General features: G+C 41.3%; 1 protein-coding gene across 4 annotated transcripts in view; it reads left to right on the top strand.

Annotated features, from left to right (window-relative positions):
* The window catches only part of HMGCLL1 (3-hydroxy-3-methylglutaryl-CoA lyase like 1), a 107,101-nt gene extending 95,743 nt beyond the window's left edge, over positions 1 to 11,358 (top strand). For all 4 annotated transcript variants that reach the window (XM_084622821.1, XM_084622822.1, XM_084622820.1 and 1 more), the window contains 2 exons: positions 5,763 to 5,888; positions 11,021 to 11,358. In XM_084622821.1, coding sequence (XP_084478947.1) covers positions 5,763 to 5,888; positions 11,021 to 11,122 — 228 coding nt within the window. In that variant the 3' untranslated portion in view covers positions 11,123 to 11,358. The remainder of the gene's footprint in view (positions 1 to 5,762; positions 5,889 to 11,020) is intronic.
* The last annotated feature ends 848 nt before the right edge of the window (positions 11,359 to 12,206 follow it).

Raw genomic sequence — 12,206 nt, 5'->3', positions numbered from 1 at the left:
CAACTCAGTCCATCCTCTGCAACCTACTCGCCACTCAACTCATCCCTGTGGCCCTGCTCCTCACTCAATCCATTCTCTGCACACATCCCTTAATCCATCCTGTGTGACCAACACCTTGTTCTGTTATATCTGAATGACACCCATGCGCCTCTACTCAGTCTCTCTGCAAGACCCTTCAGTCAGCTGATTCTGTTTCCACCAGCAATTTGATCACCACCAAACCAGTTGTTCCTCCTCCTCCTGCTGACTCAGCAAAGTTATCCTCTACCAAGGCTACCCTCAGGAAACGGATCCTCACCTGAATTTAAATGATGATCCTTGGTCCAATCCCGGCCCTCAAACTTATCTTAAAGGCTTGTTTTCTTTGGTTGACATGAGAGGGGGAGGGGAATGGGTCCCATGGCTGCCCTTAGTTGCTCTTTAGGGACGGGGAACACCTTGGGGTGTATATCTTTTACACTTTACCCGCTCTGCCTAAGCCATGGCATCTCCTGCTCCTCCTGTTGGCTTCCTAGTGTTCTCATTGCCTGGCAGGGGAGCAGCCATAATCACTGTAGGAAGTTAGCAGGTGAATATGGCAGGATCTTCTGGACAAAATAATCTGCCACAAAGGGGAACATGTTACATCTGTACTTGCAACCTTAATATTGGCATTTCCTCATTTTTGAGTGCTTGACTTTGCCAGTTGAATGCTCCTGTAGTCTGGATTTCTGTATGTCCTTTTCAAGATTTTAAAAAAAGCAAACTGAAAAAAAACAGAACTCCATCGTATAGAATCATACTGATCTCCATCCCTACCCATGGGGCATCAGCAGAGTTGGAACCTTCAGATCCACAGCACAGACCTCTACCACTGGTGCGATGGAGTAACTGATAGTAATAGTAGGCAGGTTTCAGAGTAGCAGCCATGTTAGTCTGTATTTGCAAAAAGAAAAGGAGGACTTGTGGCACCTTAGAGACTAACAAATTTATTTGAGCATAAGCTTTCGTGAGCTACAGCTCACTTCATCGGATCCTGGTGTACCAGCCATTTAAGGGGGATGAGACACACACTTTACCAGTGGGTTTCACAACCATTTGCTCTACAGCAATTGCAAGGAAATACTAGCCAAGTCCTTACCGTCCTGGGCTGGGTATGCTCAGTGCAGATGGCATCTACAGAGAACTGCCAGACTGTAACCATCAAATGGTCATTTTCAAAGGCTTATAACTTGGCCCAATCTCTGTGGCTTTTCATGGAGAAAATAAAAGGCATCTCTCTGATCTCAGGGGTTCCCCAAGTTTCAAGTTCCTTCTCCAAATCATGGACCTTTAAGAAATATTTTATAATAACAAAACCTCATATTTTTTCAGCAACTCATTCTCGGAAATGGCTGAACCTATTTTTAGTGAACCTTTCCAAAACACTTCAGCCTGAGGCAGAGACCTAGTGTGAAAAATTTCAGGTCTATTGTTTGTTTGAAAAGTAAAAAGCAACTGAAAATATGGTCTTACGATTTAAAGCGCGAGGCAACCATAACTATAAGTGTCACTGCCAGATTTGTCTATAATAATGGGTCAGAGGCTATATGAAAAGATGTGTGCAAGAGGTTAAAAAGAACGTGCCACATTGACCAATGTTTTGCAGTTCTCTTTCTCATGGCTTGGTTGAATATTAAGTTTCTTTCGGGAGCAAAAACAATTTGTTGCTGAATGTATTAATTTCTCAAAAGTGATTGAAGCAGAAGCTTTGTAGATTTTAATGTAACAGTGACACCATGTGGCCAGTGGTGTATTGGGCTTTACATTTCAAAGCATTATTTTCTTGGTCAAACCTAAGCATTAGTATCACAGCAGAGAGAAAAAGAAGCGGAAGGAAAAACCAGAAAATTACAACTTTTGCCATGGAAAAGAGATGCAAAAAGTCCCATTTTATTGCTTTGCACTTTTAAAAAATATGTTTTAAATTGTTGAAATGCTAAAATAGTATCTGTTGCCTAATTACTCTTCTATTGAAACAAAATACATGAAACAAAATTAGCTAGACCATTCCATTCGGCTCAGTCATGGCATGGTCTCTTCTTAGGGAAGAAGTTCACAGAGGGGGCATTCTAGAAACCTTGGGAAACCCAGGGATCAGATGAATAATCAAGATCCTTCTAAATGTATAATGTCAGCACGCAGAGTGATTCCCTTTGTGCTGTAACCTGGGCCATCCTGATACCGTAGCTCGTTTGTGCACCCTACAAACTGGCTCTCCCCAATGACTACTCTGAAACAATGGAAGGGAGCTATAACAGGTTATAGCAAGATTAATTACTGGAAAGGTTTATGCTTGGAAATACTCCATTGATAGATGGAAACATGCCACATAATAGCAGCTGCTCCCAGTTCTGCCTTCCACAAGATATGCCCTTGTCCCCCAAAGCCGGAGGAGCCCCACATTATGTTGGAAGTCCAACAAGGGCAAAACCCATCTTGCCTTGTTATCAATGTGTTAAATTCTGATGTGGTGAAAATGCTGACAGTGGCCCTGCATTTCCTTTTATTTTTGTACACGCCAAACGCTTGCCGTACCTGATATGCTATGCATTTCCCAAGTGGAAAATGGATAGAGCACTGAACGAGCATGAGAGAGTTCAATTACTGGCTCTTCCACAGAGTTCATGTGCAATTTTTGGGCATCTCACACTGTGCCTCAAACAGTGTTGCCAACACATGCCATTATATTATTGATAGTTTTGTAATATTTAATATTGCTCTTAAAGGCCTATTTCTGGACCCAGGTGATTATGAATCTCAGTTTTCATTTAAAAATAATGTTACTAGCTTGTGTGATAAGCTTGCAAATATTTTCAGAATCTCATGGTTTTAAATCTCTTTGTTTAGTAAAGACCAGACTAATGATTTTTCAGCACTTGGGGAATGCAGTATCCTGAACTCCATCTCTAAATGTGAGATGATAATACATTCCTACCTTACAGCAACAGATTCATATTTGTAAGGTGTTGGGACACTACAGTCAATCATTCAGAACCCTTCAAACCTGTTCAAGCATCAAACAATCATCAAAGAGACTGGATCATGTACATTTTTCACTACAGGACAAACTGTTGGTTACACACATGCATGTTCGGATATAAACAACTCTGTGAGTGCTTGTTACAAATATTTGCCACAAAATCGACACAATTCAAACTCTCATGATTTCCTAGCACAATGTAATGCATGTCAGCAAGTGACACATAGCATGTGCACCTTTTAAAGGTCTGCTATTGGCAGTGAATATGTTTCAAAAACTGCATGATCAGATTGCTGAGTTCCTTAACTCATGATCTCTTCTATTAACAGGGTAAATATTTTCCATGTGCTGAAGAAAAAGGCCTTGTTTTAAACACTTGACATCCACTTTTAGCCCTTCTTTTGGAACCCAATATGCCTTAGAAGAGCATCAAAAGAAAACAGTTTTGCAGCGGCTGAAGTTTACTAAGAAGTTACTGACTGAGTATAACTTTAGACTCTCTGTACGTGGACAGTGTTTGCAGCAATGCTAACCCAAAAAATAGCCTTTGGTTTTTAACGCTATCAGAGTGAAAATTATATCTGTGTTTTGTCTCAAGATCTTGTGAATGGGCCACTCAGGGTATGTCTACACAGCAGCTAAATGCCTGTGACTGGCCCCTGTCAGCTGACTCAGGCTCACAGGGCTTGGGCTCTGGGGCTGTAAAATTGCAGTGTAGACATTTGGGCTTGGACCCATCATGTGGTCCCAGAGCTTGGGCTCCTGCCCAAGCTGCAACATCTACACCACAGTTTTACAGCTCTGCAGCCCAAGCCCAAGTCAGCTGACACGGGAGAGGCATGGGTATTTAATTACTGGGTAGATATCCCTCACGTCATGAGCTGCAGTGATTCTGGGCGGAAGCCAGAAAATTCATCTTGTGTGCTTGCCTTCAAAAAGAAAAACCATATGCAAGAGAAGATGGATGGATGCAGCTGCTGAGTCTACTGTTGTTAATTTTACAGACATCTTGTTAGAGATGTTTATAAATAGATTTTGAAGGATTACATTTTTATTTGTAAATGTTGGTAAACTTCAATTTCACCATACACAAACCGATGAAAAAATATTTCCATCCATCATAACTGAAATGTACAGCTCGGCAAAATAAGAAGAATGCTGCTTGAGAACTTATTAGAGTTTGATTTAAGGATAGTTACTTGGTATATTTTGACATGTTCAACTCCATGTCCTAATGACTGTTTGTTTATTTATAAATATTGGAACAATTTCAGCAGGAGAGACTGAGAGCGTCCATTCAAGCATATCCCATAGTCCAGTGATTAGGGCATGGAGGTTTAACTCAGAGAGGGGAAAGGGGGAATTGAATCAGACTTCCCACGCGCTGGGACAGTGCTCTAACTCTGGGCTAAAGGGGGTTGCTGTTGTTTAGGGGGGGAAGGGGATGTCTCTCTCCCTTGGCTTTTTGTGAAAAAGACCTTGGGGGCCTAACTCTAGGAGGGGGTTCACAGGAGTGAATGACATTAAATGAACAGGGGCTCTGGAAGCATGGCAGATGTGACATCCATATACTCAATAGCTGCTTTAAGTCCTATGGTGAACTTGTGGAAGAGCATTTGACATTTCTTCTGTAGCCTAGGGACAACTCTGTGAGTAAGGAAGAAAAATGTAGGAGTTCAGATCTTGTCTTTTCTAACTGCTGTTTAAAATTTCCATATACTACCCTTATGATTGGCATGGGGAGGGCTAGATTCACAAAGGACTTAGTCACCTAACTGCCTCTACAGCAGTGGCTGATTAGCCTCTGGGTCAATGAGGCCCATGCCCAGGGGCCCCAGCCAACTGGGGGGCCCCAGAAAAAAAAATCCACCACCAGGTGGCGGAAGCCCAGAGCCCTGGCCACTGGGTGGGCAGGAAGGGCAGGGCAGAGTGGAGAAAGCCTCCACGCCCTGACACCACTCCCCAGCAGAAGCACTGGGCGGGTGGGGTGGGGGAAGTCCCCAGTGTCCTGTCCCCAGCAGAAGCCCTGGGGCAGCAGGGGAAATCCCAGCACCCAGACCCCCACTGCAGCCCTGGGACTGGAGGAGTCTTGCTACCTGCTGCGGCCTCAGGGCTGGGGGAGCGCTCATTCCCTGCTGCGGCTTGGGACCATGGCAGGGAGACAGAGCTTCTCTGGTCTTGGCGCCACGGGGTGAGGGGGGCGGAATGTGGGGACCATGTGTGGAACAGGGGCGGGGCACCAGGACAGGGCAGAAAGGGATGGGCTGTGGGTGGGGCCACAGATGGAAGAGGCAGAATGGGGGTGGAACCACAGGTGGAAGGGGTGGCAAAGCCCCCCCCCCCACTTGCTCTGACCCAGGGCCCCAGGAAACCTTAATCTGCCTATAGGCACCTAAATCCGTCTTTTAGGCTCCACCAACATTCACAAAACCACCACAGCACAGATGCAGGTTACTTTGAAGATATAAAAAGTGAAGTTGAAACCCACCCCTCAAAAATAGCTTTCATATCTGCCAGCATCATGCACTAGGCTGTTCTCTAGTCAGAACCCCCTGAGTAGTATCCCACAAAGATCCTTGCACTATTAAGGACATCAGGCCTGGGCTCAGTATATGGTATGCCAATTAAAGAACAAAGCCCATTGGTTACAAATGTATCCTTATCTTGTATTACCAATGGTAACTACTGTGTGCTGGTTAAAATTGTAATTTCTGAATAGCGCTATGTGATAATGTTGCATTTGTATCTTATTGTTTTCCAGATGGGAGTTGGTGTTGTGGACTCTGCTGTGGCTGGATTAGGTGGCTGTCCATATGCGAAAGGTGCTACTGGAAACGTAGCTACGGAGGATGTTCTATACATGCTTAATGGGTTAGGGATAAATACGGTAAACTATTGCACATTTATGTTAGCATATCTACATTTCTTAAAACTGCCAGTCGCTGTGTGTTTGACTGACATAATAGTGTTGCTGTCAGGGAGCTATTTGTTGTATCATTTAAGAAGATTATGTTTGATTACAATGCACTGAGATTTGTTGCTGAAAAGCCCTTGAATATGATACACAATAGACTGGTGAGAGAGAGAGAAGCCTGCTGAACAGGCAGGCTTAACCGCTGAGGAGGCTGAGCCAGCGCTGACTGATAGCAATGGGAGTCTTTCCATTGACGTCACTGAGCTGTGGATCAGGCCCATAGTGATTATGGGACTATGTAGTAGTTTAATTCATCTGGCTTCATATGTGAAAAATACAATTGTGTCTATGGGCCGCCAATGTGATATATTCGTGAAAAAAGCTAATGCGGTCTTGGGATGCATCAGGCAAGGTATTTCCAGTAGAGATAAGGAGGTGTTAGTACCGTTATACAAGGCACTGGTGAGACCTCACCTGGAATACTGTGTGCAGTTCTGGTCTCCCATGTTTAAGAAGGATGAATTCAAACTGGAACAGGTACAGAGAAGGGCTACTAGGATGATCCGAGGAATGGAAAACCTGCCTTATGAAAAAAGAAAAGGAGTACTTGTGGCACCTTAGAGACTAACCAATTTATTTGAGCATAAGCTTTCGTGAGCTACAGCTCACTTCATCAGATGCATCTGATGAAGTGAGCTGTAGCTCACGAAAGCTTATGCTCAAATAAATTGGTTAGTCTCTAAGGTGCCACAAGTACTCCTTTTCTTTTTGCGAATACAGACTAACACGGCTGTTACTCTGAAACCTGCCTTATGAAAGGAGACTCAATGGGCTTGGCTTGTTTAGCCTAACTAAAAGAAGGTTGAGGGGAGATATGATTGCTCTCTATAAATATATCAGAGGGATAAATACCATGGAGGGAGAAGAATTATTTAAGCTCAGTACCAATGTGGACACAAGAACAAATGGCTATAAACTGGAAGTTTAGACTTGAAATTAGATGAAGGTTTCTAACCATCAGAGGAGTGAAGTTCTGGAACAGCCTTCCAAGGGAAGCAGTGGGGGCAAAAGACATATCTGGCTTCAAGATAAAGCTTGATAATATGGAGGAGATGCTATGATGGGATAGCCTAATTTTGGCAATTAAGTGATCTTCGACCACTAGCGGTAGATATGCCCAATGGCCTGTGATGGGATGTTAGATGGGGTGGGATCTAAGTTACTACAGAGAATTCTTTCCTGGGTGTCTGGCTGGTGAGTCTTGCCCACATGCTCAGAGTTTTGCTGATCGCTTTATTTGGGGTCGGGAAGGAATTTTCCCTCAGGGCAAATTGGCAGAGGTCATGGGGGTTATTTGCCTTCCTCTGTAGTCTGGGGCACTGGTCACTTGCTGGAGGATTCTCTGCACCTTGAAGTCTTTAAACCATGATTTGAGGACTTCAGTAGCTCAGACATAAGTTAGGGGTTTGTTACAGGAGTTGGTGGGTGAGAGTCCATGGCCTGCATTGTGCAGGAGGTCAGACTAGACAATCATAATGGTCCCTTCTGACCTTGAAGTCTATGATTCTGTGATACACAATCTTTAGGACTGACCAGTCAGACACGGACTCATTCAATATCCCTTCAAGCCACGTAAAACCATCACATTATTGTTCACAAAGGTGAGTTATGTGATGGTGAGATTAACTCACCCCCCCCCCCCCAGCTGAAGGCCAGTATGTCGTGTGTGACACTGAGTTTCTACTAACTGGAGCAATAGGACACACAATTTGACTTTGGAACACAGACACAAATGATAGCATAAAAAACACAGTCACTGTGTTTTCAGATCTAGTATGGCACACAAACTGTCCTAACTGCCTCCATCTCTGGTTCAAGATTATCTCTTTTATTTCAGTCTGCACACAGGAAAAGCAGTTACAAAATTTTCTTTGAGGCACCACCTCATACGCCGATGCATGCCTTTATCACCTCCAGACTAAACTACATAGTGCGCCTTGCACAGGGCCACGTCTTGAGACCATTCAGAAAATGAAGTCATGGAAGAATGCAGCTTTCTGTTTATTAAGTAATGGTGCACACAAAAATCACATTACACCTCTCTTTCATGAACTGCAGTACCTCTCAGTTGGTTTCCAGAAGTTTAAGGTGCTGATTTTTTATCTATAAAGCCCTAAATGGTTTGGCATCTTACAACTTGCCTTCCATTTGTAATCTGTGGAGATGCTCACACTAAGAATACCCTGATTTAAAAGAGAGGGTGGAGATTAGTCTTTGGGGTGGTGGTGAACTACAGGTGTTTCTTGATTAATGTTCTAAAACAGCAAAGTCCTTTGGGAATGAGAAGGGACGTTTGGCTTCATTTCTACACTTCTTGGGCAAAACACCCATTGACTTCAGATTTTGCCCATATAATATTTTACTATAGCCTGTCCAGGGGAATTATTCAAGCAAAAATATTCAGCAAAGCCCATGACCATATGAAATTGATCTGTTCTCAGGTTTTATGATATCGGTCACAAACCTTTTGAGAAAATGTATCAGTAAGTAAGTCTGAGTCATCTTAAGGGAGTTTAACTGGCACTGTCTTTGTATTTGGTCCTAAATATTTACATGGAATCCTGTGAAGCAAAATTTCCAAGTTTCTCAAACATCCCTCTAAGCTGTTTCCAAAGTGTGTCCCCTGCTGCAACAGAAAAAAGTCCATTGCCCTTCCACTTTAGCCGTAAAGAAAGAGAGGATGGTTATAGGCCCAGGTTGAAAAACCATTGCTCGCATAGGCTCTCATCTTAATGTGTAAAGATTCTAGTCCCCACAGAGTACATGTTTGCATTTATTTAACTACCCTATTCTGCAGTGTGGGGCTAATAGTCTGCTAATATTTCACTATTTTTATATGACAGCACATATTGAATTTATATATAACCAAATGTTTCTATTTGCCAAGAACTGGTCTGTTTTCATTTCAGCTGTGTCCTTATGCTCTCATTTTGTTGACTAAAGTCACCCAAAATGTGAGCCAATGGATGAACTGCTATTTGAGGCTTCGTTAGTGCTCTCTCATTGGCCATGTGCGTCAGAATAGTAATTAATGGTTATTTTATAGTGTTCTCCAGAACGATTAAACAACATGATAATGTGAAGTGAATCTGTAAAAGTCTGTCCACAAACATGTTGCTCGGTAGTACAATGATAAATGGGCAGTTTAATGTCACACATGATTAATGGTCACAAAGGTTTCCAGCGAGACATGCACTTTATGCAAAGAAACAGTTTTTATATGGTTCAGCTATAATTATAATAATAGTACCTACTCTTATGGTGCCTTCCCTATGCTTAACAAACAGTAAGCCTCAAAAAACTTCTGAGAAGTGGTAAAGTACCATTATTGCCATTTTATAGATGATGAAGCTGAAACTCAAGGAGATTATAGTCCTGATCCTAACAAGTGCTGAATAAGAACTGATTTACTGGAGTCAATGGGAGTTGTAGGAGTTTGGCTTCTGGGCAGAGATGTTTCACTTCTTGAAGGATCAGGTTCTATGTCACTGCCCAAAGTCACACAGAAAGATCATGGAAAAGAAGCAGATTGGCTGGTACTTCATGGCCCTCAAGGTATACAGTCATCTAGTTTAGGCATATGGCCAGTCTCACAATCCTCCTGCACACATGTTGTGTGGGCAGCAAGCATACATATATCTGCCCTGAGCTATATTGTCCTAGCTCAGAGATCCTACATGCACCCATCACTGCCCTTTCTCTCCTCTCTGACCTTCACACACCTTTCTGTGACTCATGAGAGTAAGGTCAGAGTTTTGCCCTCTGTGTGTAAACCATCTCTTATGAAGTATGTTGGTCTTACAATGTAAAAGTAAAACAGAAAAATGAGCATTCGAACAGCACAGGCTCTAGACTAGACACTCCATGCAAAATGTGCATGCTGTTTTGTTTCACACATCTAAGCATGTGTATCTTGTCAACACCTATTGTACTATTAAATATTAATTGCAGTCTTGTGAATTTGAGATGTTCTTCGTTTCCACAGCAACCTGCCCACCCAGTCTAGCTATGATGGCATTTCTTATTTCTGTTAGATATAACAAAGACAGATGGTGCAAGGCTGATTGTAACTTTATTCCAGTTAAATATGGCTTTTTGATTAAATGGAAATTTCCAAGAGACAATTTCCATTTTTGTTGAAAATTTTCACTCATGGAATTGACTATGCAAAGCATGTTAATGCAAAGTTAAAGCAAGTTAATGCAAAGCATGCAAGTAAATAGGCTAAAACAGGATGTGGATGATTTAAGGGACTGGTAATGAGGCAGGAAACATTTTACTTCTTGGTCAGTGATTTTATTCTCCCCTAACTTGATAGTAACCAAAAATTACCAATGCTTTAGGGGCTCTCTCTTTTTGTTTGGGTTTTTTTTTAGCCGATGTAAAATGAATTGTTTGTACAAGAAAGAATGCGTCTTAACAAGGAGAGATTAGTCAGTTGTGATTCTCCATACAATTGTAATAGTAATAAATTGTAATTTTCTGTAGAAGAGAGAATCTCCAGGGAAGAACTGATCGTTATTGTAGAGGTATTGGAATGTATATGTTATGTTATGGAATCCCATTTTCTGTAACTCCATGCCATTTTCCAAATCTGTCAATGGGATACTTTTCTTACAAATTTAAAGCTTCAAAGAGTACTATGAGAGGTAAACAAAGACATGTTTATATGAATTATTCAGCAATTTCATTTTGAGATGTATTACTAGAATCCCTCACTATTCCCCATTTGTTTTAGATGATGCAAACTGATTGATAGAATCTTTCAAAATGGGGGAAAAATGTAAGTGTGACTATTGTAGTAAGCATTACAAGGCAGGCCCTCACCTAGTGTAAGTCAGCATAGCTTTACTGACCTCAGTTTATTTACTCCAACTAAAGAGTTAACCTTTTTTCTTCAAAATAAAAGATTAGATTGCAATGAAGCGGGTTTCTTCTTGAAATTACAGCCCCGGAGAGCAGTTTACTAGTGACATAAGCGTTATCAATATACATATTTTAATACTATGCATTAAATTAACTACTTTTCTCCCCCCATATCTTAGGGAGTGAATCTTTACAAGGTGATGGAAGCTGGTAACTTCATCTGCACGGCTTTGGACAAGAAAACAAATTCTAAAGTTGCACAAGCTTCCTTCAAAGTTTGAACTGTAAATTAAAATGTTCTTTCTGCAAATTAAGTCACATGCAATATGTCTTGTCCAAGAGCATTTATATAAAGAAAATCAATTGCAAAACCTTTTCAGTCAAGAAAAGAAAGCATGCTATAGCTGTTCTTTATTGAAAGAGTAACTGTGCGTTAGAATAATACATCTTGCCAAATGTTACTTTTGGGAAACAATACATCGTTGCAAATAATAAATATAATGTCTATCAATACAAATTCATGTACTTGATACTTTTAAAAGTAAGGAAATCAGCACTTTACTGTCTATTTAAATGGCCTTTTAGCTTGCTTTAGACAAAATTAATTACAGCGTTCCACAAAAAGTGAATACATTGTTACTTCTTAATCAAGCTGACTTTTAGTACAGTACAAATATTTGAAGTAGTTTATGAGATCCCACATTGTGTGTGGCCTGGCTATTATGTGTGTTATTTCTCTGAATCTCCACTTTCCATTTGCCAAGTCAATTATGTTATGAACGTGGAACCCAATCTAAATTTACTGTAAGTACTTTTTAGCAATAGCACTTTTGTATTTTTACAGTGGTTAACATCTGTTAAGTATATGAATGACTTTGTCTTGTTCCAAGAATTTGTGACAAATGGCAGCCTGCCATATGCCCCAAATCTAGCGCACCTCTCATATTTGTTAGACATTAAACTCATTGTAGTTGCCTTTTTCATCAGCTGTTTTTAAAACCTGATTAATTATATCAAGCAATGAAAAGAAGACAGGATATACTCTTTAGTGTAACACTGTGGAGGTGATTAGATTTTTGTGCAAAAGCCTCATGCACCAGTTGGCATTTTATTTTATGATCCCTCGATTATCATCCCCAGAAATACAGTTTCTGTGATAATGACACCCATGACTGACTAGTTTACATAGAGAGAGCCATCCACAGCCTCCCTTTAAGCTCTTGTGAATTTGGTACTAAATACCTGAGTGCAACATGATGCCAGTGAACTGCACCATCATCGATAAATCAGCAATGGACAATTTAAAATAACAGCCTCATTATTTCTGTAACCTGTTCAAATCATCCATGAAACTACTGTAATCTT

Source organism: Lepidochelys olivacea (genome assembly GCF_965140295.1).
Source record: "Lepidochelys olivacea isolate rLepOli2 genome assembly, chromosome: 3".
Taxonomy (NCBI): domain Eukaryota; kingdom Metazoa; phylum Chordata; order Testudines; family Cheloniidae; genus Lepidochelys; species Lepidochelys olivacea.
The sequence above is the reverse complement of the archived record's forward strand: the minus strand, read 5'-3'. Positions and strand labels throughout refer to the sequence as shown.